We start from the raw sequence: 27,578 nt of genomic DNA, 5'->3' as shown, positions 1-27,578 counted from the left end.
TAATTTATCAACAGTTTATTTGCTCTAGTGGTCAATATTTGTTGGATAGTATGCCTCGGTATTTCGTATTTGGCTGTACTGGATGGCTGACATGCAATGCTAATTAGTTTTCGTCCATATGATATATAATGGTGTTTACTGTTTGGGAGATGACACACAACACATCCTTGCATCTGATAATTGTTAAAATATTATGCGCATAATATTCACATAATATTTTAATAATTATTTGAAGGAGCTTTAAGTGTGGTTTTATATAATGTATGCCTAATGTCTTTATGTACGATGAAAGTTAATTGGTAGGCTATGTCATTATTTAATTTTTATAATAATTTTGTTATAGATGTTGCTTCTTTTTTGAGTGGTTTGTTACTGTACTTTGTATTTTTGAATGTATCTGGCATTGACTGTTTGCCATTTATTTGTATTCCACCCTCGGGGGGAGAGGGCAGAATACAAATAAAGTGTTTTTTTTAATTATTATTATTATTATTATTATTATTATTGATGCCAACTAAAATCAAAACATAAAAACTCTGATATTTATTGTCTTCTATGAATCCCTGGGATCTGTAGCTCATGGGAGTTCTAGTTTTACAAGGCCTTTAACCTTCTCTCCAAAAGACTGCTGATGCTTCACCAAACTACAACTCCCAGGATTCCATTTCATGGAACCCTGGAAGTTATAGTTGTATCATACTGTATTAATTCTACAAGGCAGATGCCTCTTAAGAGGCTGAATAACATTGAGCATCACTTTGTACAACATTGCCACCTACTGTCACCAACACTGACTTTGCAAATAGGCCAGAGTATATGTTTGTCTAAATACATTTAGAGCTGGAAAAACAATTGGTTTGGACAACAGCTGCTAAAATCCTCCAGCCAGCATGGAGTTGTAGACCAAAAAAGCAGTTATTTCAAGCTATGGAGAAATTAAATTGAGAATCCTACTTAAGCATCTGTGCAAGAAGCTAGGAGAGACAAAAAGGGCTACATTTGACAAAGAAGGTTCAAAATTCATAAAAACATGTTCCAAAACAGATCTATTAGTCTTTAAGTTGCCCTGTGACTTTTTACAGTGTTGTTTTCCTGTAACAGAAGACTGGATACTGTTGTGTAACTGGCCACTGAGAAACAAAGGTTCCAAATAATGGATTTATTGTGCAATTGTCTTGCCCATTTCACTGAATTTTATCAGGGGTCCAAACAAGTGGTATCTTCCATATGTAACTTTCCCGCATTTTCCTTACCATTAAAGAGCAAAAGACAAAAAGCTCCACAGTGCCTTTGACTTATTTTTAACTTTTTTTAAAAAAAAATGTCATACTGGGTTAAAACAAACTGACCAGGTGGGCTGATTTTAAAACTATCTGGTTGTATTATGAGCTTAAAGAAAATGTTCTATGATAATCTCCAAAATAAAATCAAAAAGTATCAGAACAAAATTTGGGATTTTATGGGCTTTTTAATAAATCTGGATATGCCAGTGGATAAGCCTTTAAAATCAGCCTTTAAAATCTTCAAAGAGATATTGATGTTGAAGACAATCTTGAAGACCACTGTAAGCTTTGGGACAGATGAATTCCCACTGGGTGCATTCTCTCACTCATGATGGACAGAAAATACTGGGCTTGATAGGAATTAGTGGGGCCTCACTCTCAGAAGGAAAGGTTTTAGTAACACCTGTGTGCTACTTCTTGGATGTTACAACAATTGCAGGTTAGTGCCTTTAACAATGTACAGAAGTAGGAGCATTGAATCTATAGTAAACCTTGCAAAGCGGGTCCAACCAGCCAATAGAATGCTGTGTGATGCCCACCTTTATCTACAAGCGGAGCCCAGGAGTCTCCCCTATAACATGCATTTGCATGTGCAAAAATGCCCAGGGCCAACCCAAAGCTACCCCCAGAAACATTCACAGGCACGGCAAGGCTTCCTTGCTATATACACAAATGTACACAGTAGTACAAAGACTGCAGACAGCCTTCATGCATTGATTTCCACTGTGCTTCCCTCCCCTTGCTGTTCCCGGACGATATGAACCCCAGCAGTCCGCACCATACGCGTGGTGTTTGGGGTGCGTCCCGGTGAGTTGGGGGACCGAGTGGGGGATATGTGTGTTCTGGAGCTGGCTGGAGACCGGACTGGGGAGCGGTGGTATCTACGCACAGACCGAACGGGCAGTCCGGGCGACCTCCCAGGAGGAGGCGGAGAGCTTGAGTAGCTGGGAGGAGAGGGTTCGGCTGCCTTTGGGGAATCAGGACGGGGTTCCTCGTCACCTTCTGGAGAGTCCTTTCATGGGAAACAGAGATCAAACAAAGAAGTCAGGTGCTGGGAGCAAAAATCATAGTCCATACCAAGACATTTCAGTGACCACTGAAAAAGCACAAATGGAAAAGTAAATGTTATTGTTTTATGGACTGCGGTCTATTTCAAATTTTCCTTTCAGAGTTTTGACAGGTGCTCTTGTTCTTACAACTGTTGCTTTAAATGATCACTGCATGAACCACTGTTGAGACTATATACTACAGATACAGGGTAGAATGAAAATATTTTAACAAACTGGTCTAGGGATGTGGGGACATCATGCCCTCTTGCGGAGACACTAAGGCAGTGGTTCTCAACCTGTGGGTCCCCAGATGTTTTGGCCTTCAACTCCCAGAAATCCTAACAGCTGGTAAACTGGATGGGATCTCTGGCAGTTGTAGGGGACCCACATGTTGAGAACCATGGCATTAAGGGGTGACTCTGTCTCTGGAGTGCTGCTGCAAGGTTTGGACTCTCTTCTGACAACAAATCAGCTTTGTATCAGAAATGTGGCAGGTCCTACAAGACTACCATGTTTCCCCGAAAATAAGACAGTGTCTTATATTAATTTTTGCTCTCAAAGATGCACTAGGTCTTATTTTCGGGGATGTCTTATTTTTCTATGAAGAAGAATTCACATTTATTGTTGAACAAAAAAAATGAACATTTATTATATACTGTACAGTAGTTGTCATCACAAGCCAGCATAACCAGACAAAATGTGAATCCTATCAAGAATTTCTTGTTACTACCAATATTTCCATGTACAACACTCTATGGTACGTACATTTACCAATCCTGCATGCTCTGGTGTTCTCTTTGGCGGGCATGCTTCCAAACAAAATATAAGGGGGAGGCCTTATATTTAGCAATTCAGCAAAACCTCTACTAGGTCTTATTTTCTGAGGATGTCTTATTTTAGGGGAAACAGGGTAGTATTTTCACAGGAGTTTCATGGCCATAAATACTCTTCTTCAGATGCAGTGATGAAATAAATAACTAAAACTAGTCTGCAGTGACTTGAAGGCACTCAACAACAACAAACATATGAAAAAGGCAGTCCATCAGTTCTCCTGAACCCAAACCATGTAGAGCTTTACAGGTCATGACCAACACTTTGAACTGTATTTGGAAGCAAATTAGAAACCATTATAGTTCTTATAATGCAACTCTCATGTGGTCCTTACAAGGTGCACCTGATACCAAGGTGCCACATCTCTTACAAGTTCAGTACTTGGGACTTACTTTGTCTTTCAGGATGTACAAAGCCACTGGATTTTTGCGCTCGTGTTCTCCACTTCGAGGAACAATGTCAACTGCATCAAAACAAGAAAGGTCAGTGTTCTGCTCGTAATCCAAATAAAAAAAGATCCTGAGCATGGAAGAGACAAGGATGCTGAAAGAGTCTGTCAGGCTCAAGGGCCTAACTAGATTGGGGGGGAATCTTGTTTGCTTTTTCATTTTGTGAATTCTATATTTTTGTAAGAAGAGTTTAAAGCAGTGATTCCCAAACACTAGTCCTCCAGTTTTAGGGCTTCAGTGCCTAGAATCCTGAGTTGTCTTGGCCAATTATAAATAATTCTGGGAGCTAAAGTCCAAAACATCTGGAGGACCAGTTTGGAAGACCCTGTAAGTCAGAAACAGCACTGGGGAAAACACATTCTCCATTCTCTTAGATGAAACCAGCAGTTGGATTTAGCCTGGAATGATAATAGCTTAGGAATGAGGGGTCCAACATTGGCAAGAATGGTTTACCGTCATGTTTTAAATGTTCTTCGTTCTGATCCACATATTCCAAGGAGCTTTGCTTCTCCATTTTCCGCTTGTTCCTAAAATAAAAAGCCCCAAAGGGTGCGTTACTCTACCGAGTTTTGAAAGCCAGTTTGTACAAAACACAATCCTTCCATTTTGGATCAAAAGATATTACTACAAGGGAACATTGTTTTGGGGATTTGTCTTGGTTTGGTTTTGCATGTTTACTTAGAAGTGAGGAGCGGGGCACCGGAATTGACAATGACATCATTCATGCAGAGAGAGAAAACATTTAAATGATGGCATCAAACTGTAAATGTGAAAAGGATGTGATAGAGAATATTAAAAAAAAAAAAAACAGTTACTCTCACAAACCCAGTAAGCCAAGAAAAGTCCATTTTGAAAGGAATAAAATGGCTTAAAAGAGATCAATGACATTTTGACTGAGCCAGGCCACACTAGCCAGGGAAGTTATAAATCCAAAATTAATGTTTTCAAGTTCCAAGCTAACCCTCTTGTCAGAATCATTCGTCCTACCAGGTTTCCAAACATGCTGTGTACATGTTTTGTGTGTTAGATAATGGAGCATGCCGGTCTTTGATAGAACTGGAATTGTTTATTGTATGTTACGAGATTTATAGCCAGGTGTATAGGGAGGAAATGACTGTCATGGCTAGAATCTGCTAAAGCCATTCTGGTGAAAGAAAGCGTATGGAGGAGGAAGAGAGATCATTCCTGTAAAAGCTGAATGTTTTTATTTGCTAACAAATGGGAGTAAAGCTTGCATTTAAATATACTTTATAACTGTATAAACCTTCAGTCCTAACAGCACATGTGTTGTGATTAACTTTATTTTCTAAATTTTTCAGAGCTTTTTATTTGTTTTGAACTGGAGTTGGTTTTTCCATTGCTCCTATAGCGAGAGTAGCAGTGACCAAATAAATACTGATTAATGAGGCCCTGTGCTATCTAAACTGCATCTATGGATGATAATGGGGCACCTCTTTGACTTTGCAGGTACTCAACTTGGGGACAAGAACCACTATGAGTGTGATACCTCAGGCACCTTTGGCCCCTGACCCTGTGGCCATTGCTGACCAGGACGAAGAAGACTTTGGTTTTCTTCCACGTCAGCAAGATTCAACTCCTTTCCAGATGCCTTCTATTGACATTGCTGAGCCAGTGCCAATTAAGGATGCCCTTGAAACAGTGCCGGCTCTCCCAAATTCTCCTGACGGGTTAGTGTTTGATCGCAGGGCTTTTTTGAAAACAGAGAGATCGCAGAGACAAAGCTTGAGGAGAAGCGCCAGATTAGCGGAGCATGGTGACTATGGCTAAGCTTAGTTCTCTTAGGAAGAATTAGGGAGTCAGGTACCTGGCGCGGTGACTATGGCAAGCTCAGTTCTCTTGGGAAGAATTAGGGAGTCAGGCACCTGGTTTGGTGGAGCTTATGGACTTCAATAAAAGTATTGCGCTGGGAACTTTCCTTTGCGGTGTCAACGTTACTTCTCACTGAGAAACATCATCATCTCTAGCTCCTGAATCCCAAGTGGTCTGATGCCGCGCTTACTCCTGAGTAGACTGGGCTCTGGTCTACCTTCTTGCCCAAGTTTGGACTGCGTTTCAGCTCCAGTACATCTAGCTCGTGCCTTGCCTTGAAATCTTGCTTTTGGACATTCACTCCAGAGAACTCATCTGTGCTACCTTGCTCCTTTTCCCCACTTAATCCTCAAATTGAGGTTGAATGTGTTTCGGTTTCTGGACTTTGGACCTTAATATGGGACATAAGACTTTCACTTATTGGACTAATTTTGATCTTTCCTGAAAGGTCAATTGCCTGCTCAACTTTTCTGCTTATTTTCTTTTGGAACTTTATTTGCTTCAATAAAGATATTATATTGTATTGGTCCCTGTGTTGGTTTTCAGTGCTCTCGCTGCCAGGGGTGTAACAATGAGTAAGCTCAATGGCTTAACCCATTGTCGTGGCAGCGCAATGGATTAAACCATTGAGCTGCTGAACTTGCTGACCGGAAGGTTAGTGGTTTGAATCCACAGGATGGGGGTGAGCTCCCACTGTTAGCCCCAGCTCCTGCCAACCTAGCAGTTCAAAAACATGCACGTGTGGCTGGCTATCAATAGATACTCCCTCGGCGGGAAGGTAAACAGCGCTCCATGCAGTCATGCTGGCCACATGACCTTCGAGGTGTCTACAGATACTTTCTTTGCCTCTATCTCTAAATAAATGGGCTGTATTTTTGATAGCAGATTGACACAAAAATATGTTAAAGCTCTTACTTCTTTGATGGCTTCCAACAGGCACAGACAGTCACTAATGTAACTAGAAGGAAAATGCCTCCAGTAGAGAGGATTATGTAGAGGGAACTCCTTCCTAGAGAAAAGAAAGAACAGAGAAGTCTTAGAGGATAGGGAAAACCTGTTAGCGGTGTAAGGTTCTTGCTTAAGTTTGGTCCTGATTTCAGGATTTAATCTTTTCCTTCCCAGTTGGCTTAGGCAAGAGGAAGCTGCTGCATCCTCCCCGAGCTCATCTTTATTTCCTCATTAATAACGTTTGCCATCTTGATTACATTATGACGTTGTCTGACCACAGACGTCCTAGAATCTGTGAAATGTTGAACAGTATGCTTTTTCTAAGTGAAAAGGCTTGGAATATTTTAAGTTCCGAAAATCTTAGCATTACAGAGCTAGTAAGGTTCAACAACTGTGTTTATAATAATAATTTTTTTAAGGGATGCAACACTCAATAACTTTCAGCTAGCAATAGGTCTGCATTGACTTTGCTGGCTGAAGGCTCTTGGTGTCATAGTCCAAACTTTTGTGAGCATTGGTCACAACTACTTCATAATGTTATGAAAAAATTCCTGCAGCAACCAGTAGTTCACAATGTGGGGAATCGAGGGAAAACTACTGCTGAGCACCATCTGAATACATTCTGCACAGACAGATTCAGCCTCAGCCGGCCCGTGATTGATAACTACAGCTTGAGTTTTATAGGCAATATTTCAAGTGATTGTTCTGAAGGATGCCATGGAGATCCTTCTACCTTCCTTGGCATTGCCTGCCCCTTGCCAGTCGGAAGGGCTTGGAGCTTCCAAGTGCAGCTGAGCTGACCCATTTCACATGACCCTGCCCAAGATCAAATTCAAGCTCTTGAGCCAGTGGCAGAAAAGACATTGGTCCTGACATTGGCAGAGTGGGGTGATTCCCTGACTCCAGGAAGTGGAGTGCGAACAAATGAAAGAGGGCTGCAATGAGCTGAACACCCCACTGATTTCAACAACATGTGGGACAGTCTATCATGGGCTCTGTCTCTTTTGGCCAAGGCAACCAGATGGCCATGGGATATGTGCCAAAGGAAGGTGATACAGAAAACAGCATTACATTTGAATAGACATAAGGCTTCAAATGCAGTCAGTGGTGCAGCGGATTAAACCACTGAGCTGCTGAATTTGCTGACTGAAAGGTCAGCGGTTCAAATCCATGGAGCAGGATGAGCTCCCACTGCTAGCCTCAGCTTCTGTGTACACATGCAAATGTGTACTGCTCCGGTAGGAATATATATATATATATATACATACAGTATATATATACAATAATTTATAAATATACAATATATTGTATGTACTTATAATATTCATAATAATATTATAATGTAATACAATAGTATACTAATTAATAATATAATATAATATTAATTATATATTAAATGTAATATTACTAATAATATTACCATAAAATGATATAGTACAATATAGTAATTTAATTGCTTATATTGTGCTATGCTATTAACATATTGTATGTACATTTGATTTGTAAGCCGCTCTGAGTCCCCTTCGGGGTGAGAAGAGCGGCATATAAATGTAGTAAATAAATAAATAAATAAATAGGAAGGTAATGGCGCTCCATGCAGTCATGCCAGTCACATAACCTTGGAGGTGTCTGCAGACAACGTCGGCTCTTCGGCTTAGAAATGGAGATGAGCACCACCCCCCAGAGTTGGACACAATTAGATTTAATGTCAGGAGGAAACCTCTACCTTTACCAAAGGCTTCAAAAAGGCATCTATCACCAGGCAGCAATCATTCTATCCATTGCATCAGCGCCGGTGAAAGACCAGGGGTATCTTCACAGTTGTTAATTTTATTTATACCTTTCCTTTCTTCCAGTGTGCTGTCCACATTGAAGTTACAGTAGAGTCTCGCTTATCCAACATAAACGGACTGGCAGAACGTTGGATAAACAAATATGTTGGATAATAAGGAGAGATTAAGGAAAAGCCTACTAAACATTAAATTAGGTTATGATTTTACAAATTAAGCACCAAAACATCATGTTATACAACAAATTTGACAGAAAAAGTAGTTCAATACTACTTAGTGCCATGTAGTAATTACTGTATTTACGAATTTAGCACCAAAATATCGTGATGTATTGAAAACATAGACTACAAAAATGCGTTGGATAATCCAGAACGTTGGATAAGCGAGTCTTGGATAAGTGAGACTCTACTGTATATCCATATGGTTCCACTTTAACTGCCATGGAAATACCCCAGGGAATGTGGGGATTTGTAGCTTTGTGAAAGATCTTTAGAAATCCCAGTGACTCACGAAGCTACAAACTTTTGATACTCTTCAAATAAATAAAAATAAATGATTGAATAGTGCTATCAGCAATGCCAGATAGGTTTGGGTTTGCAGATTTCAGAACTTTTCACACCACCCAATAGTTAATAAGCAAAGAAACCCCAACTTTCCCACCAATCCTAGTTTCCAACATTGGGCCCCATATCGTCATTGGCTATACTTACTGTATACTGTCAGTTTTACAGGGGTGCTGCGCCCATAACTTATGGGATTCTCCACCAGACAACTGTACGTGTCATCGTCAGCCATGAGGACTCTGGTGAAAGTCAGTACCTTCTGGTCATGCGAAAGGATCAGTCGGGAGTCATTGCTCAGGGGCTTGTTATCCTTCAGCCAGGTGTAGGTGGGCTTGGTGCCGTTCTCATGGGTGCAGTTCAGAGTGAAATATTCACTGAGTTCCAGAACAGTAGAAGACGCCAGGGCAACGTGAGGCCTGGACACTGGAACTGCGAAAATAAAGAAGCCAACTAAATTCCTAGCAAAGGGAACCATAGGATATCATTTGATGCTTTTCTAACAATAGCACCCTATTGGCTTCCAGCTAAAGTCCACAGGTATGGTTTGATTAATGCAATATAACAGTAACACTATGTAACACGATTTTTGTTCCTGGGTTATAAATGTCATTTCCTAATTGGCTCTATCATAAAAACATAAGAAATGTTTCTTAAACTATACATCTTTGTTTTGCAGGACATCCTAAAACACATTTTGCTATAGTTTTTCAATGACTATTTCATAGAGTCTCAACCAATTCAACATAGTTTGTGGCAGCCACAAAAACGAAGTTTCTGGAGTAGAACGTCTGGAGTAGAATGAAGTTTCTGGAGTAGAAGTAAGGACCACACGGTAAACAAGAAATAACACTTTCAAACCAGGAATAATTTTTTTCAAATTTTGTTACCTAGTGTAATTTAGTGAAATTTATTGAGACCATCATGATTGGACTTTAAAAGAAAAAGATTTATCAAGATAAATGGTATTAAAATTTAGAGCAAGGCTGTTCACACAGGCTTTTCAATAAGTACCACCCACTTGAATGTTAAATTCTTGTACAAATTGTTATCCTTGATCGGTTGCATCCACATGGGTAATTTCTCTATATAGCCTCAGCGTTCAACTCACTTTTGGGTTCTCCCCCATGTTCTTATAGCACTTTTAACTTCCTCCATGTTTACAAGTCTCACTTAATGCACTTTGATCAGCCCATCCTTATGTTTTATTGCTGCGTTTTAACTTTGTCTTATTAATGGTTTGATTTTAATCGTATGTTTTAATTTTTCATTTGTGCGTTTTCGGTATTTGATGTTTTTGTATGCATACTCTTTTGCATTTGTAAGCCGCCCTGAGTCCCTGCGGAGAGATAGAGGCGGGGTACAAGAATAAAATTATTATTATTATTATTATTATTATTATTATTATTATTATTATTATTATTATTATTGCATCACAGCCATCTACCAACAGAGGAACCTTTGAGTGGGCCATCATTGCAATTTTTTACATGGCTGTGCCTTGTGTTAGTGACATAGCTTTGTCATTGTGATGTTTTGCCTGCAGGACGATCCCTACCAATGTTTGAGACATTTCCAAAGCCACACTTACCATCCACTGTAAGGTTAATGTTCATCTCCCCTGTAAAAGTGTCATCGGTGATGGAGATCTCCACTTCATACGTCCCCTCATCAGACAACTGCAGCTCATGAATCAACAGGGAGCCATTCTCAAAGACTTTAATCCGATCTTTGTACTCTGGACGGAGGTTACCAATGATCCCAGTGCCGATGGACTGCACCACAGTCACGGCCTTGTCACGTTTCACCTGCCATTTGATCACAGGCTTATCTCTGCTGGTGCTGGTGTATCTGACGGACAACAGGGCAGGCTTGCCAACTGTCCCATGAATTAGCAGCACTGGGCTGGTGATATTGACTCCTTCAAGCATCTCTAGTAAGAAGCAAAATGATGGGGAAATCAGTGGATAAATGCTCCAGATTAAGCAGCAAGGGATGCATCACATGTAGGAACTAGTAGTCATGCTGCCAACTGAGGCATTGTCTGAAACCAACACTAGCCTGATCAAAATGTAGTTGGGCATGTTTTAATCCCATTGTAACCATGTAGAAAGTTCACAATAATGACTAATAGTGGGCCGGGCTGTGGCGCAGGCTGTTGAGCAGCTGCAATAAATCACTCTGACCATGAGGTCATGAGTTCGAAGCCAGCCTGTGGCAGGGTGAGCACCCATCAATTAAAAATAAAAAAAATAGCCCCTGCTCGTTGCTGACCTAGCAACCTGAAAGATAGTTGCATCTATCAAGTAGGAAATAAAGTACCACTTATAAAAGTGGGAGGCAAGTTTAACTAATTTACGACTTGGAATGAGGAAGTGCCATCAGAGTGGATGATGAAGCAGCTGCTCCCCCCTGTGGCCAGAATCGAACATCCCCTCAGAAGAAGGTTAAATTGCCTCTGCGTCTGTCTGTCTCGGTCTCTGTTTGATGTGTTTATGGGCATTGAATGTTTGCCCTGTATGTGTGTATAATGTGATCCGCCCTGAGTCCCCTTCGGGGTGAGAAGGGCGGAATATAAATACTGTAAATAAATAAAAATAAATAATAGTGGAATCCTAACGATCTGATAAATAATATAATAACATGGGAACATGGGAAATTATAATGAAAAAAGACCAAAAGTTAATAAAAATATTATATCAACAACTACTAAAATGGGCAACAGAAGAGGAATACATAAAAGAATGTATGATAAAATGGGCAAAAGATTGGAAAGAGAAACTAAAATATACAGCTGCAACGGATATTAAAGAAAACTGGTACAAGATGCAATACAGATGGCATTACACCCCAGAAAAATTATCAAAACTTAATAAAAAGAAATCTAATATATGTTGGAAATGTGGGAAAAAATTGGGACATTTTATAATCAATGGTGGACTTGTGAGAAATTAAAAGAATTTTGGAAGACAATACATCAAATAACACAGGAAATCATAGGAATCAAATTTAAATTAGAACTTGAAATGTATTTACTAAGCTTTACAAATTCAAATTTTTTTAAAAATGAGAACAGAATATTTTTCTACATAAGCACAGCAGCCAGACTAACAATAGCGAAAGTCTGGAAAGGGAAAAAACGTCCTACTCCTGAGGAATGGTTAATCAAAATCTTGGACATGATACAAATGGATAAGCTAACATAAAAAATAAGAGAGGGTAAAAATAAAACAGACTGCACAAACTTCATAAAATTCATGATAAAAAGAAGAATGGACTTCACAATAGACTAATCTACAATATAAAATGGTTCAAGCAAAAAGAGACAACAGGAAAATACCAATATGTAATCAACGAAAAAGAAAACTCCGAGGTCAAGATGGGAAGTCAACCAATTTTTTTTCTTTTCTTTTTTCTTTCTCCCCCCCCCCTTTTTCCGGTTTTCTCTCTTCACCTATTTTCAGAACCCTTTCACCTCCCTCACTTTCCTATCAATATATTGTTCCACCACTTTCAATGTATTATGTTTCTTTATAAAATAAAAAATAATGACATTAAAATAATATACTTTATTTATATTTCATCTCCCCGAGGGGACTCCAAGCGGATTACAGGTACATATATGGCAAACATTCAGTGCTGTTATACAATTGACAGAGACAGACAGTACATAAACAGAGACAAGGTGCTATCAAGCTGTGCTCGACTCAGCCATGGGGAGGTGCTATTGTTTCATTTCCCACACCAAGGAGCCTGTTGTCCATTGTCGGATTTTTGCCAGCATATCTGTCAGGGTGCCTTTTATCTCCCCGCCAAAGTGGTACCTATTTATCTACTGACATTGTTGTTTTCGAACTGCTAGGTGAGCAGAAGCTGGGTTGATGACAGGAGCTCACCCTGACCTGGGCTTGAACTGCCAACCTTCCAGTCGACATGGATGGCGTTACCATGGATAGTGTTATCATGGGTGGGTCACAATAACACTCTGGGACTGATTTGGTGTGTGGCATGCTTGATCGGACCCAGTATGGGCCATATGGGGAGAACTTCCAACTCCCCACCCCATCCCCATGGAGTTTTCCTGGAAAAGAGTGAGTTTGACATTGCCTTCCTCTGTGGCTGAGAGAATATGACTTGCCTAAGGTTACCCAGTGGGTTTCCGTGACTCAATGGGGATTTTATTTATTTATTTATTTATTTACAGTATTTATATTCCGCCCTTCTCACCCCGAAGGGGACTCCGGGCAGATCACATTATACACACATAGGACAAACATTCAATGCCCATAAACACATCAAACAGAGACCGAGACAGACAGAGGCAATTTAACCTTCTCCTGAGGGGATGTTCAATTCTGGCCACAGGGGGGAGCAGCTGCTTCATCATCCACTCTGATGGCACTTCCTCATTCCAGGTCTTAAATTACAGTAGAGTCTCACTTATCCAACATAAACAGGCCGGCAGAATGTTGGATAAGCGAATATGTTGGATAATTAAGGAGGCATTAAGGAAAAGCCTATTAAACATCAAATTAGGTTATGATTTTACAAATGAAGCACCAAAACATCATGTTAGACAACAAATTTGGCAGAAAAAGTAGTTCTATACGCAGTAATGCTATGTAGTAATTACTGTATTTATGAATTTAGCACCAAAATATCACGATATATTGAAAACATTGACTCCAAAAATGCGTTGGATAATCCAGAATGTTGGATAAGCGAGTGTTGGATAAGTGAGACTCTAGTGTAGTTAAACTTGCCTCCTCACTTTATTTATAAGCGGTACCTTATTTCCTACTTGATAAATGCAACTATTTTTCGGGTTGCTAGGTCAGCAACGAGCAGGGGCTATTTTTTTATTTTTAATTGATGGGTGCTCACCCCGCCATGGGCTGGCCTTGAACTCATGACCTCATGGTCAGAGTGATTTATTGCAGCTACTCAACAGCCTGCGCCACAGCCCGGATTCAAACAGGCCCGGGCTGTGGCGCAGGCGGGAGAGCAAACCAGCTGCAATTAACTGCAATGAATCACTCTGACCAGGAGGTCATGAGTTCGAGGCCCGCTCGGAGCCTATGTTTGTTTGTCTTTGTTCTATGTTAAAAGGCATTGAATGTGTAATGTGATCTGCCCTGAGTCCCCTTTGGGGTGAGAAGGACGGAATATAAATGCTGTAAATAAATAAATAAATAAATAAATAAATAACATGGGTCTCCAAATGTCTTGGTCCAACACTGAAACCACTATGCCACTCTGGCTCTTATATCACACTGGATCAAACACACTGGGGATGATGTTATTACTCCACTTTAACTGTCATGGTTCGATCCTATGAAATTTGGGATTGACAGTTTAGGGAAGGTATCGAGAATTCTCTGCCAGAGTTATACTGCCTCACCAATCTACATCAGAGTTGAATAATGAGCTCAAGGGAACCCATTTGGGGCTGGGACCCACAGTTTAAAAAGCAGTGACCTGGTTCACTGCACCTGAAAACAGCACAGTTCAGCTGGACTGATTAAATTATTCAAACCCTAGTTCTAAATGGCACAGGTTCAAGGAGGATGCAGGCTTTACATTAAAAAGACACAGGCAAAGTGATGGGAGTACAGCTTTCTGACCTTTCCGTTCCTTAGCACCAGAAGACTGAGAATGTGAAGGGCTGCTATAGTATCACACTGTTAATACAGAAACATGTCTCTGCAAAAGAATGAGTTCATTGGCATTTAGATTAACACTCGAACAATGAAAAAACAGGGCAAAATAGGGCAGCAGGATCAGTCTTGGTTAAAAGCAGCAACATTTCAACTCTCAGCATTGAGAGCCCAAAGAGCCTACATACAGTAACCTGAGGTTGGGTTTGCAATAGCAAATTCTAATTAGCCCCAAAGAAACCAGAAAGTGGCACCACACTCTCAGAAGAATGGGCTTTTTTATCTTACAATCCATCATATGCCTAACAATTGTCTACACCCCAAAACAAAGTAGACCGTGTTTATATTTAAATTATAAAAATCACTTTTCATTGTGCCTCTATGCATATAAACTAGTACATGTGCAGTATTTAATGGAGGTCAACATCATCCTTTTTTTTAAAGAAATCACCTCTTTAACCTAAAGCAGTGGTTCTCAACCTGTGGGTCCCCAACTGTTTTGGCCTACAACTCCCAGAAGCCCCAGCCAGTTTACCAGCTGTTAGGATTTCTGGAAGCTGAAGGCCAAAACATCTGGGGACCCACAGGTTGAGAATCACAGACCTAGAGGTAAGATGCTGAGATCTGTCCTGCCTCTCAGGTTAAGAAGTACTCTCTTATGTATAGAGTATAGAGTATAAAGTATTTCCCTATAGGCACCAGACACATACATACAAGCAGTATGATCACCAGCCATGCTGTCAAGGAAATTGTGGGAACTGTAATCCAAAACAGTTGTTTTAAGTGTTTTCGAAGGCTTTCATGACCAGAATCACTGGGTTGCTGTGAGTTTTCCAGGTTGTATGGCCATGTTCCAGAAGCATTCTCTCCTGATGTTTTGCCCACATCTATGGCAGGCATCCTCAGAGATTCTGAGGTCTGTTGGAAACTAGGCAAGTGGGGTTTATATATCTGTGGAAGGGCCAGGGCCAGCTAACATCTCCGAACAAAGGATTTCCCCAGGCAGGAAGCAGTCAGGCTTTGAAGCTGAAAGGCTTTTCAATGCTAATCAAGGTGGCCAGTTGCAACATTTACACTTGCCTCCAACAGACAAGAGTTCTTTCTCCCACCCTGGACATTAGACAAATATATGCCTTGTTTCCCTTGCCTAGTTTCCAACAGACTTCACAACCTCTGAGGATGCCTGCCATAGATGTGGATGAAATGTCAAGAGAGAATGCTTCTGGAATATGGCCACACATCCCGGAAAACTCACAGCAATCCAGATGTTTTAAGCTCTGCTCCTGCAGCCGAATTCTTGTAGATGGGGAGTTCTTGTTATGACTTCGCAATCCGAAGTCAAGAAGGTGGGCTGTGTGAATGCCAAACCAGGTGCAAAATAATAATAATAATAATAATAATAATAATAATAATAATAATAATAATAATAATATAGGATGCGCGCTTTTGGCAGGAAGGTTAAGAGGAGAGAACAAGTCCTCAGTATCACAGAAGCTGCTTCCAAATGACTTTGGCCTACAGCCTGAGTGCTGAGATCTGAACAACACTAGTATTGACATGCTGCAGAGGGGAGCATGAATCAGCTGGGTGATAATTAAATGTTAGATGTGGAGTCGTACACAGAGCCACAAGAAAGAGCTTAAACAAGCCCCAAAGTCATGAGATCTATTAGTATGCAGACCATTCTCTTTCTCCATCCCTCTTGTTCACTTTCCTTCCCTTCTCTTGGGACTGGTGCAAATGGAAGGGAAAACATACCATCAAGAATGACGAGGTAATTTTAATAGAATTTTTAATTTAACTTAACATAATATCTGAGTCAAGATGGATGTAACATTGGATATATGTGGCCTTGTCATTCTATTAAGGTAAAAGCAGCCCTACATGGGGATGAAGGGGTTTTGGGACACAGCTGGCAAACATCAACTTTCGTTTGCAGCCATGAACACTGTCTCTTCACATTCTCCATAATGTAGCTTCCACTCCGACTAATCTCTTCCTCTCAAAGTTCTGATGTTTTGTCTTCTTATCCTTATTAAGGATGCATTGGCACTCACTGTGAAGGAATGGCATCCAGCTTTGTCAATGCCACCATCGCAGAATGCCTGTCATCAAATTTCTGTTACCAAAACAGACATGATAATTAGGGCACCAATTCCATCCTTTCTCCAAAATGGGCTTCAGCCTGGTTCATAACTCTATCAGAGATATTTGGAGTTTTTCCAATTTTGCAGAAGATCTACACACCTAATTCTCATAAAGGGGAGGAACAACTGTAGTTCAAGACACATAGAAAAGATTTTCTTAGCAGAAAAATATTGACATGAGTGGGATATGTGCATTTTTCTATACACACATGCCCACAAACAGGTAGGCAACTTAGAAATGTTACATCTCCCAGAGTTATGTTAGATGGAGAAGTCTGGGAATTGCAATACAAAAAAAAAACTTTTTCAAGTTCTGTACAGTTAACAAAGCCTCTGCTAAAGAAATGCCTTTTTATAAAGTATTTTAATGACCACAGCCTCCTTTCCTCCTTCCCCTGTGTGGCTATGACAACCTGCTCTTCCAAGTAACCACAACACCCTTGTGGCAACAGTGGGGGTCCCGGGCACTGTGGAAAATCCGACATGGCAAGCCCCAGGCAACACTGAAAGGGAAGCTTTGTGGGGATTCAAAATTGCAGCTTACAGACCCAGGGAAAAGCATCAATGCCGGTGAGTCCTGCTGGGGTACCAAAAACCCAGCCATCAGCTGAACAAAGGCCTGCTAGAGTTGCAAGGTCTGTCTGAAATGGCTAAATCTGATGGGGAGGGAAGAGAAGAAAGATGGGTGGTCCCCTCTCACAGCAGGTGGGTTAGACTAGATGTTCTTTTGTAGCCTTTTCCAGAGCTAGGGCACTATGAATAGCATCCCAAAATCTCTTGTTCCTTGCTAAGGGGTGGGTGGGGGAGTAGGCATTGGCAGCTAAAGGTTGAGTTCCTTTTTAAAGTACATTCTGTATCTAGGGTACAGTAATTCCCTGCAGGAAGGGGGTTGGGGGTGAGTGGGAATTGGTCTCCTAGGCACCGGCTCCAGCTCTTGGGGGGCAGAAAGGAGACTGCCAGGAGCCAAGGACAAAGCATCCAGTTGCTGGCCTTAGTTCCTTCCTGGCACAAGTTTAAAAGGCCACGGTGTAAGGAACATCAGTGTTTGTGATTCAGCAGGCTCCATCAAGGGGCTGGCAAAGAGAGGCAGCAGCAGCTGGACAAAAGCAGCAAGAGACAGTGGAGCCTTCCCAGTCTTGGTTAGTGGGGCTTCTGGTTTGGCACAGAATCAGTGGAACCCAGAAGATTTCTTTGGGATGGCCCTCGCCTTGGAAACTCAACCCAGCTATCGTCAGACACCACTGCTGAAAATGTAGCCCAGGGGTCCCCAAACTTTTTAAACAGGGGGCCAGTTCATGATCCTTCGGACCGTTGGAGGGCCGGACTATAGTTGGCCACCGAGCAATAACAACAACAACAACAACAACAACAACAACAACAACAACAACAACAAAGAGGGTTGGAAGAGACCCCTTGGGTCATTGAGTCCAATCCCCTTCTGCCTTTGTGTACCGAAAGCACAAGCAAAGCACCTCTGACAGATGGCCACCCAGCCTCAATGTTAATAATAATAATAATAATAATAATAATAATAATAATAATAATAATAATAATAATAAGTGTTGGAAGAGAAGAAGAGACCCCTTGGGTCATTTAGCCCAACCCCCTTCTTCCCTTGTGCTGTGGGGGCCGGATAAATGGCTTTGATGGGCCACATCTGGCCCCCGGGCCTTAGTTTGGGGACCCCTGATGTAGCCATAGTATTGGAATGTCTAAATCAGGAGGTGTCTGCAATCATTTAACACTTTAATCTACTTTTAGGGATCTTGACAACTCCTTCATACACTGACTGGGACCCTGGTGCAGAAGTCAGGGACCCTGGTGCAGAAAATGATCTTGACAGACTAGAGAGATGGGCCAAAAATAACAAGATGAAGTTCAACAGGGATAAATGCAAGATACTTCACTTCGGCAGAAAAAATGGAATGCAAAGATACAGAATGGGGGACGCCTGGCTCGATAGCAGTACACGTGAAAAAGACCTTGGAATCCTCATGGACAACAAGTTAAACATGAGCCTACAATGTGATGCGGCTGCTAAAAAAGCCAACGGGATCCTGGCCTGCATAAATAAGGGTATAGTGTCTAGATCCAGGGGAGTCATGCCCCCCCCCTCTATTCTGCCTTGGTCAGGCCACACCTGGAATACTGCGTCCAATTCTAGGTACCTCATTTGAAGGGAGATGTTGACAAGCTGGAAAGCGTCCAAAGGAGGGCAACTAAAATGATCAAAGGTCTGGAGAACAAGCCCTATGAGGAGTGGCTTAAAGAACTGGGCATGTTTAGCCTGCAGAAGAGAAGGCTGAGAGGAGACGTGATAGCCATGTACAAATACGTGAAGGGAAGTCATAGGGAGGAAGGAGCAAGCAAGGAAACTACAAGAAAGGAGATTCCACCTGAACATCAGGAAGAACTTCCTCACTGTGAGAGCTGTTCGGCAGTGGAACTCTCTCCCGCAGAGTGTGGTGGAGGCTCCTTCTTTGGAGGCTTTTAAGCAGAGGCTGGATGGCCATCTGTCGGGGGTGCTTTAAACGCGATTTCCTGCTACTTGGTAGGCAGTTGGACTGGATGGCCCATGAGGTCTCTTCCAACTCTACTATTCTATGATTCTATGATTCTATAAGTCTCTGCAGGGTTGAAGCATCAGGGCTTTTTGAGAAGCAGGGATAATAATAATAATAATAATAATAATAATAATAATAATAATAATAATATACTTTATTTATATTCTGCTCTATCTCCCCGAGGGGACTCGGAGTGGATTACAGAATTCATACATGGCAAACATTCAATGCCATTATACAATCAACAACAAAGACAGACAGTACATAGACAGAAGCAAGGCTTCCTTCGTTTTCATCTCCGGCATTTGGAGGCTGTGCTCGACTCGGCCATGGAGAGGTGCTGTTGTTCTATTTTTCCATGCTGAGGAGCCTGTTGTCCATGGACGGCTTCCTGATCAAATTGCCGGCATGTCTTCAGGGCGTCTTTTACCTCCCTGCCAAAGCAGTACCTGTTTTTGAACTGTTAGGTAAGCAGAAGCTGAGGCTGACGGCGGGAGCTCATCCCGACTCGCAGCTTGAACTGCTGACCTTCCGGTCAACAAGATTTTCTGTAGCTAACGGTTTAACCAGCTGTGCTAACCGTGACCCCTAATCGTGATTGGGAGTATCATCGGCCCCTGCCACCCTGTGGGAGATGAACATGAAACATGGATTTTCTTAGCAACTATGAGTTGTATAACACTTGCATAAGCCCCTTCTACACTGCTATATAAAATCCAGATTATCTGCTTGGAACTAGATTATATGGCAGTGTAGACTCATATAAACCAATTCAAAGTTGATAATGTGGATTATCTGCTTTGAAAGTCTGGATTATTATTTTTTTGTATATATTTTTTATTATGAAGTTTATAAGCAACTTGCACATTTCTTGTTACAATAATAATTCTCTTTTTCTCAATATAATAAAATACATACATGAAGTCAGGGTATTGGGGGGGGGGGGAGAAAGAGTAGGTAACTTCGACATAAAGGAATTCATTGACATAAAAAGTGAATGACAATATTGAAGCAACAGAAAGAAAGAAAAAAGACCCACAACAACAGCTTGGGATATACATGTATACAGTTGCTTTAATGTCCTTGTTACTTCTGGATTATACGACAGTGTAGAAGGGGCCCTAGACACATTTTTACATATAGATGCAATTTTTTTGAAATAACGGCTATAATAGTGAAGTATAATATATATGAAAAGAACTGTGACTGAAGGTCGGCATGTGTCCTGCTTCTGTCTCCTAATCGGGCCAACCTCATAAATCAGACTGTTTTCGTGCAGTTTTAGAAAAGTTTCAAAAATGTACATGTAACTTCAAAGTTCAGTTTGCCATATGCATGTAAAAAACTTGTTCCTTCAAACTGTTTTTTACATTTGAACAACAGGATTGTAGTGGTTGTTCTTGTTCAGAGGGTGTGGCTTCCCCATGGTAACTCAATGGGCTTTCATGTCTGAGTGAGAATTCGAATCCTGGTGTCCTGTGTAAATTTCAAAACTACAGTAGAGTCTCACTTATCCAACACTCGCTTATCCAATGTTCTGGATTATCCAACACATTTTTGTAGTCAATGTTTTCAATACATCATGATATTTTGGTGCCACATTCATAAATACAGTAATTACTACATAGTATTACTGCGTATTGAACTACTTTTTCTGGCAAATTTGTTGTATAACATGATGTTTTGGTGCTTAATTTGTAAAATCATAACCTAATTTGATGTTTAATAGGCGTTTCCTTAATCCCTCCTTATTATCCAACATATTCGCTTATCCAACATTCTGCCGGCCCGTTTATGTTGGATAAGTGAGACTCTACTGTATACCGTAAATATTTGCAAATGCGAGTGGCATTGAGTTCTACCTGAACATTTCCCAGCCTCATCACTTCTCTGTAAATATTCCATGGACAATGATGATGGCACACGCTTGTGGCTTTCCCTCCTCTCAAATCTGAGTGCAATGAACTGCCACCCCAAAAGATGAATGGCTCTATTCACCAACAGCGCATTGGCTTGCATGCGTCTTTATGGCAGGGCCCAAGGAGTCTTAATACTGAGTGGCAACCATAACGCATCTGGCCGCACCTATTCATGACTTCATGGGAACGAACAAACAAGGGGAGTACCTTGAATAGCAACAGTGGCCACAGACCAGGCATTACCGAGGCAACAGTAAGCCCTGGAAGGCAGAGGATGTAGTAATGGGGAAACAAAATACTCTAAGGCTAGAGAAGGAATCGGATGGATTGGCAATACAATGTCCATTCCATTGTTCGTTGTTGTTATACTCCCCACTATTACGCTGGCAAGAAAAATTCAAGAGGGTGTTTTGGGATAAATACTTACAGAAGTAAATCTACAAAATACTTGTGAGTGCTCCAGTTACATTGCCTGCCAGTAGAAACGTTGTTATACAATACAACTCCCATATCTGTGGGAGATACATTGCAAGAACCCTATGGACGTTTGAAATTGCATATACAGTAGAGTCTCACTTATCCAAGCTAAATGGGCCGGCAGAAGCTTGGATAAGCGAATATCTTGGATAATAAAGAGGGATTAAGGAAAAGCCTATTAAACATCAAATTAGGTTATGATTTTACAAATTAAGCACTAAAACATCATGTTATACAACAAATTTGACAGAAAAAGTAATTCAGTACACAGTAATGCTATGTAGTAATTACTGTATTTATGAATTTAGCACCAAAATATCATGATGTATTGAAAATACTGACTACAAAAATGCGTTGGATAATCCAGAATGTTGGATAAGTGAGACTCTACTGTAATAGCAAACTCTATATTTTGGGCTATACCAAGCTAGAAGCATACCATAAAATAGTACTGGAGGACCTAGAAAGGCCCACAGACATTCCCAGGAAGGAGAATATTTATGGACCATGGGTAAGTAAAACCTTGGATATCGAGTCTGTGGATAAGGTGATCATACTGCATTGTTTAGGTGTCTAATTTTTTTATCATGTCAGAAGGGACTTGAGAACATACTGCAAGTCACTTCTGGTGTGAGAGAATTGGCCGTCTACAGAGATGTTGCCCAGGTGACACCCAGATGTGTTACCATCCTGCTGGGAGGCGTCTCTCATGTCCTCACAAGCTAGAGCTGACAGACAGGAGCTCATCCCGTCTCGTGGATTTGAACCACCAGCCTTCAGGTCAGCAACTCAACCTTCAGGTCAGCAGTTCAGCTGCCACAAAAGTTTAACCCATTATGCCACTGTGGCTCCTGGGCGTTTAATCAAAGCCATTGAGTGGCATCTCTGAGCTTTTTGCATATTAGATTTGCTGATTTTATAGACTTGGTCAATATGTTCAGCAGGACATTATGGCAGAATAGACTCCAGATTGCAGGAGAGATTAAAAAAGCTACAACATTATCCTATAGATAGAGAAATAATATAGAAAACAGGCCTGAGACAGAGGTTTTCTCCCTAATGTACTATTTTGTTATTTGTGTAGAATTTTGCAGATGGGCTTGTGATGTCTAGATATCTCATGTTACATGGAAGATGACATAACTAGACATCACAAGTCCCTATACAATAATAGGACTTTGATCCCACTTTGGCTGCAAAGTCTCCATAGCTTGGAGAGACACTAAGTCTCTGTAGCATAGAAACAAAAATTAAAAAACTACAAATCTTAGCATCTCAGAGGATAGAGACATAGAAATGAAAGTGCCATTATTATACTCTAACATAGTGCATTCCACACCGCTCTTGATCATACTCTGCTCCTGAGACAGTTGATTTAGTAGCTGTTTTATACATCCCATAATTCAGGTAGAATTCACACCTAAATTAATATAAAGCAGGCAATATGTAGATTAGCATGCATAGGGCAACAACATTATTCATAATGGAGGCAGGGTCATCTCACAGAGTATTTGAAGTCTTGTAAACAAAGGGGAAAGTTCACATAAAGGTTTCCCTCTTCTAACTCTTCTGATGAATTCTAATTAATTCCTGGACAGAAGCACCAACCGGGTAAGAACTGCATTCTCTGCAAAGTAGTTTTTGCGTGAAAGGATTTGTAGAGATAGTTTTGAAATCAAGGAGGCACTAAAGACGTCCTGTTCCACAATGAGAAACATGGCTTCTTTCAGCATCAGGCAGCTGAAACGCCGGGGACAGAGTGTCCCAAGTATGCTCACTGCACAATTGCTGACAAACACGCACAGACTGCTGCCACTGCCCTGTGTTCAGTGGAGAGAAAACACTGGCATGAGCGCAGCACTGTGCCACGGGGAGCCCTCTCAGAGGTAAATCAAACGAGGGACTAGAAAACCCGGCAGCTGAACTTCTCCAAGTCTGTGAACAATGCATAGTAAGGATGGGGAACCTACAGATAGTTCAATGTGTTGTCGAAGGCTTTCATGGCCAGGATCACAGGGTTGTTGTATGTTGCATGAAGTATACTTCTGAAACATGGCCATACAGCCCAGAAAACATACAACAACCCTACAGATAGTTTGTACTACCCTTACCACAGTCTATTACCATTCAACACACTGGATAAGGCTGAGGAAAGCTACACACAAAAACAACTGGCAAGTCACAGGCTCACCATTGTGGTATATAATGACAACATGCTCTCTGAGCCGAACACAATGAATTTCAACAGGGAGAAATGTATGATATTACACTTAGGCAATAAAAATTAAATGCACAGGTATAGGATGAGTGACACCTGGCTTGAAAACAGTCCATGTGAAAGGGATATAGGGGTTTTAGTAGGCCACGAACTGAACATGTGTCCACAGTGTTATGCAGCAGCTAAAAAAAACAATGTGATTCTGGACTGCATCAAGAGGGGTGTCAAGATCAAAGGAAGTTATAGTCCAACTCTATTCTGCTTTGGTCAGAATTCATCTGGAATACTGTGTCTGGTTCTGGGCACCACAATTTCTGACTGATATTAACAAGCCAGATGGTGTCCAGAATGGGGTGACCAAAATGGTACAAGCTTTAGAAACCAAGCCTTTTGAGGAACAGCTGTGGGAGCGGCTGTGGGAGCTTCTTGGAGAAAAGAAGGTTGAGAGAGGATATGACAGCCATTTTTAAGGATTTGAAAGGATGTCACATTGATGAGGGGGCAAGCTGGTCTTCAGTTGCTCTAGAAACCAGGACACAATGGAGCAATGGATTCGAATTGCAGGAAAAGATATTCCACCTAAACATTAGAAAGAACTTCCTGATGGTAAGAGAGCTGTTCATCAGTGGAATAGACTGCCTCGCAGGGTCGTGGAGTTTCCTTCTCTGGATTTCTAAGCAGAGGCTGGATGAGTATCTGTTGGGAGTGCTTTAATTGTGTGTTCCTGCATGGAAGGCGGTTGGACTGGATGGTTCTTGGGGTCTTTTTTCAATTCCATGATTCAATGGCTCCTTCCACACAGCTGAATAAAAACCCACATTTTCTGCTTTGAACTGGAATATATGCAGTGTGGACTCATAAACTCAGTAAAACGCAGATATCGTGGTATTTTCTGCCTTGATATTCTGAGTTATCTGGCTGTGTTGAAGGGTCCTATGAGGTGATGATGAGAACAAGAAAAGGGGCCATGTAGGTCCGTTTCAGACACATACCCACTTTGCAACCTGGGACCTTATAAGATGGAGGTATAGACCCCAAAAATGCTCCATTGTAGTCTTCAAAATTAAGAGAAAAAAGGAGAGCCAATAAAGTATATTCTGCCACTGGAACCTGCAAACCAAGCATGCCAGTGTGCATGAAAAAAATGCGAAAGATGCACCACACACTGCAGGTTGCTTGGTAAATCCCATCATATCTTTGGGAACTGACTCCTCAGGTTCCACTACTAAAAACCTTCAATAGGAAGAGCAAGCCCCTCCTGCTGGACACCATAGATGTCAGTTCTGAGTAATTAAAATAAAACTTTAAGTACAAAATGAGTATTTTATGAGCATCTCTTTACCAAAATACCAAAATCAGAAATCTAACTGATTAACCATTTTGTTTATTTGGGTTTTTTATTTCTAGCATCCAGGCCATTCCATTTTCACTACTGTCAAAACAAAACAAAAAGTTGTGTAATATATTTAAGCAATCAGCTTCACTATAAGGAGCCCCCGGTGGTGCAATGGGTTAAACCCTTGTGCCGGCAGGACTGCTGACTTGAAGGTTGGGTTGCTGACCTGAAAGTTGCCGGTTCGAATCCAGGAAGAGCCCAGATGAGCTCCCTTTGTCAGCTCCAGCTCCCCATGAGGGGACATGAGAGAAGCCTCCCACAAAGATGGTAAAAAATCAAACATCCAGGTATCCCCTGAGCAACATCCTTGCAGACGGCCAATTCTCTCACAACAGAAGCGACTTGCAGTTTCTTAAGTTGCTCCTGACACACAAAAAGCTTTACTATTAGGTACAAACTAAACCCACCCTGATACTTTGTATGCACCAAGGGGCAATCCATATGCAAACAGATATTGTTGGAGAATCCAGTCCATGTGAAATACAGTATAGTCTCACTTATCCAACCCTCGCTTATCCAACGTTCTGGATTATCCAACGCATTTTTGTAGTCAATGTTTTCAATACATCGTGATATTTTGGTGCTAAATATGTAAATACAGTAATTACTACATAGCATTGCTGCATATTGAACTACTTTTTCTGTCAAATTTGTTGTCTAACATGATGTTTTGGTGCTTAATTTGTAAAATCATAACCTAATTTGATGTTTAATAGGCTTTTCCTTAATCCCTCCTTATTATTCAACATATTCGCTTATCCAACATTCTGCCGGCCCATTTATGTTGGATAAGTGAGACTCTACTGTATATGGGAAGTGGTTATATCTAATGGCATAAACCAAGGCACAATGGGAAAAAACTTTTATATTGCAGCATAACATGCTAAATCATAATGGTGGCAATCCGCAACCTGAGAGTAACCTTTTTTCTAACCCAAGTGGAGCTATGCAATAAAAATGAAATAGTGAGAAAAACGCAGCCCTCCTTGCGCCCGAACCCTGAACAAATAACAGAGAATATTAAAATATTCATCCAGTTTTACAGAATTGCAAATCCTCAGATGCAGCAGGATGTTTTCGCTAGGCAGGCTGCAACTGGCACACAATCACTTACAGAATGAATGAGGTACATTACATAACAGGAGCAAGTAAGAAGTAACCATAACTATCTGTACAATCCTATATGTGTCTCCTTAAATGTATGTTCTACTGATGTATGTTCTAAAAACAGGCATGGGCAAACTTCGTTCCTCCAGGTGTTTTGGACTTCAACTCCCACAATTCCTAACAGCCTACCGGCTGTTAGGAATTGTGGGAGTTGAAGTCCAAAACACCTGGAGGGCCGAAGTTTGCCCATGCCTGCTTTAAAGCAATGGTTTAAAATGGCAAGTTTGCTTTCAGATCTGCTTTAGTATGTCAAACCTGAGCCTAAAAATTAGGACCGGCATTCAAAGCACAGGCTCTTTTACTGACATGTTAAGCATTGCAATGCTTTTCTGCAAAGCACCATGGAATGATGCGCCTCTCTCCTCTGGCTCTACTTCTCTTGCCACAAAGATGTTGGATTAACTTGTGCCTTGTTTTAAAAACTTAGCAGAGCAGAACAAGCAAGCACTTAAAAGGCACAAGGTTCAAAGGGCTCCCGGGATTTCGGAGGCACACCGATCAATAACCTGCTCCATAAAGAACGGCTCGGTTAAGTCCTTTCTCGCTACATTGAAATGCAGTGGAAGGCTTTCCTCTCCCAGTGCCAGAGAGACCCTGATATAGAAAGTATTTGAGGTCATTGCTCGAATGAGTCTCACCTCTTTGCCTAGGAAATAGGCAGCTTGCAGATAGGCATTCGGCACCCGAACCAAACCCTCATCCTTTCGCAGAATATCTCTCTGCCAAGCCTCAAATGCTTTGAGGAGTTCACTTTTCCTACCTGTATAGTAGAGTATAAGAAGGCAAGCGACGTGCACAAAACCCGGGATGCTGAGAACTCTGGACAAGACTTCCCTTTCTCTCTTCATTTTGGGTTTAGTTTTAGATCCTTCTCGCACACAATTAGCATGATTTGTCCACCCGGGGCACGTCCCTTCGTGCCGCTTGGAGTGGTTCCGCCACCACCGATCTCTGCCAAGTCCTCTTTCAATAGACAGAGCTCTGTGTGTTGTTGTTGAGAGTTGTTTCGCTTTGTTTTTCTCCTCTCTTTTGCTCAGACCTGATGTTTTCTGGCTTCATGAGCCCTGCGTCCTGTGTCAAAGGATTAGATCACTGCCCTTGGAGATACAGCAATATTTCCAAACTTCCCAAGGCAACCTTGCAGCAAAGGTCTGGTTTGAAGCTCCTTGGACGAGGCGGCTCTCAATTCCAGATGACTTCTTTGTAACTTCTCCCACAGTTCCTAGGGAGATTGACGCCTGCCACATCATACCCACAATTCCCCAAAATGAGTGATCTGCCAGGCAAGTGCTA

At 41.3% G+C, this 27,578-nt stretch overlaps 1 protein-coding gene across 2 annotated transcripts; it reads right to left on the bottom strand.

Annotated features, from left to right (window-relative positions):
• hepacam (hepatic and glial cell adhesion molecule) lies at positions 1–27,578 on the bottom strand. 2 transcript variants are annotated; one of them, XM_003226312.4, is made up of 7 exons: positions 27,046–27,578; positions 10,332–10,673; positions 8,891–9,172; positions 6,358–6,451; positions 4,066–4,139; positions 3,556–3,626; positions 1–2,295 (listed from the first exon to the last, which is right to left on the bottom strand). In XM_003226312.4, exons 1-7 carry the CDS (start codon positions 27,131–27,133, stop codon positions 1,990–1,992), a joined length of 1,257 nt encoding a protein of 418 aa, XP_003226360.3. In that variant the 5' UTR covers positions 27,134–27,578; the 3' UTR covers positions 1–1,989. The 2 variants fall into 2 exon arrangements, with proteins under 2 accessions (XP_003226360.3, XP_062817337.1); XM_062961267.1 differs by lacking the exon at positions 27,046–27,578 and adding an exon at positions 26,924–26,946.

Source organism: Anolis carolinensis, unplaced genomic scaffold (genome assembly GCF_035594765.1).
Source record: "Anolis carolinensis isolate JA03-04 unplaced genomic scaffold, rAnoCar3.1.pri scaffold_8, whole genome shotgun sequence".
Taxonomy (NCBI): domain Eukaryota; kingdom Metazoa; phylum Chordata; class Lepidosauria; order Squamata; family Dactyloidae; genus Anolis; species Anolis carolinensis.
Note: the sequence above shows the minus strand (reverse complement) of the source record. Positions and strands in the feature narration are given on the sequence as shown.

Bases quoted from the DNA above. Each gene is read 5' to 3' on its own strand.
- hepacam (XM_003226312.4), bottom strand. From the start codon at position 27,133: ATGAAGAGAGAAAGGGAAGTCTTGTCCAGAGTTCTCAGCATCCCGGGT. The intron at 9,173-10,331 runs GTAAGTGTGGCT...TTATTTTCGCAG, and splicing joins CATTAACCTTACAGTGGATG to TTCCAGTGTCCAGGCCTCAC. The intron at 2,296-3,555 runs GTAAGTCCCAAG...TTCCCATGAAAG, and splicing joins TGTACATCCTGAAAGACAAA to GACTCTCCAGAAGGTGACGA.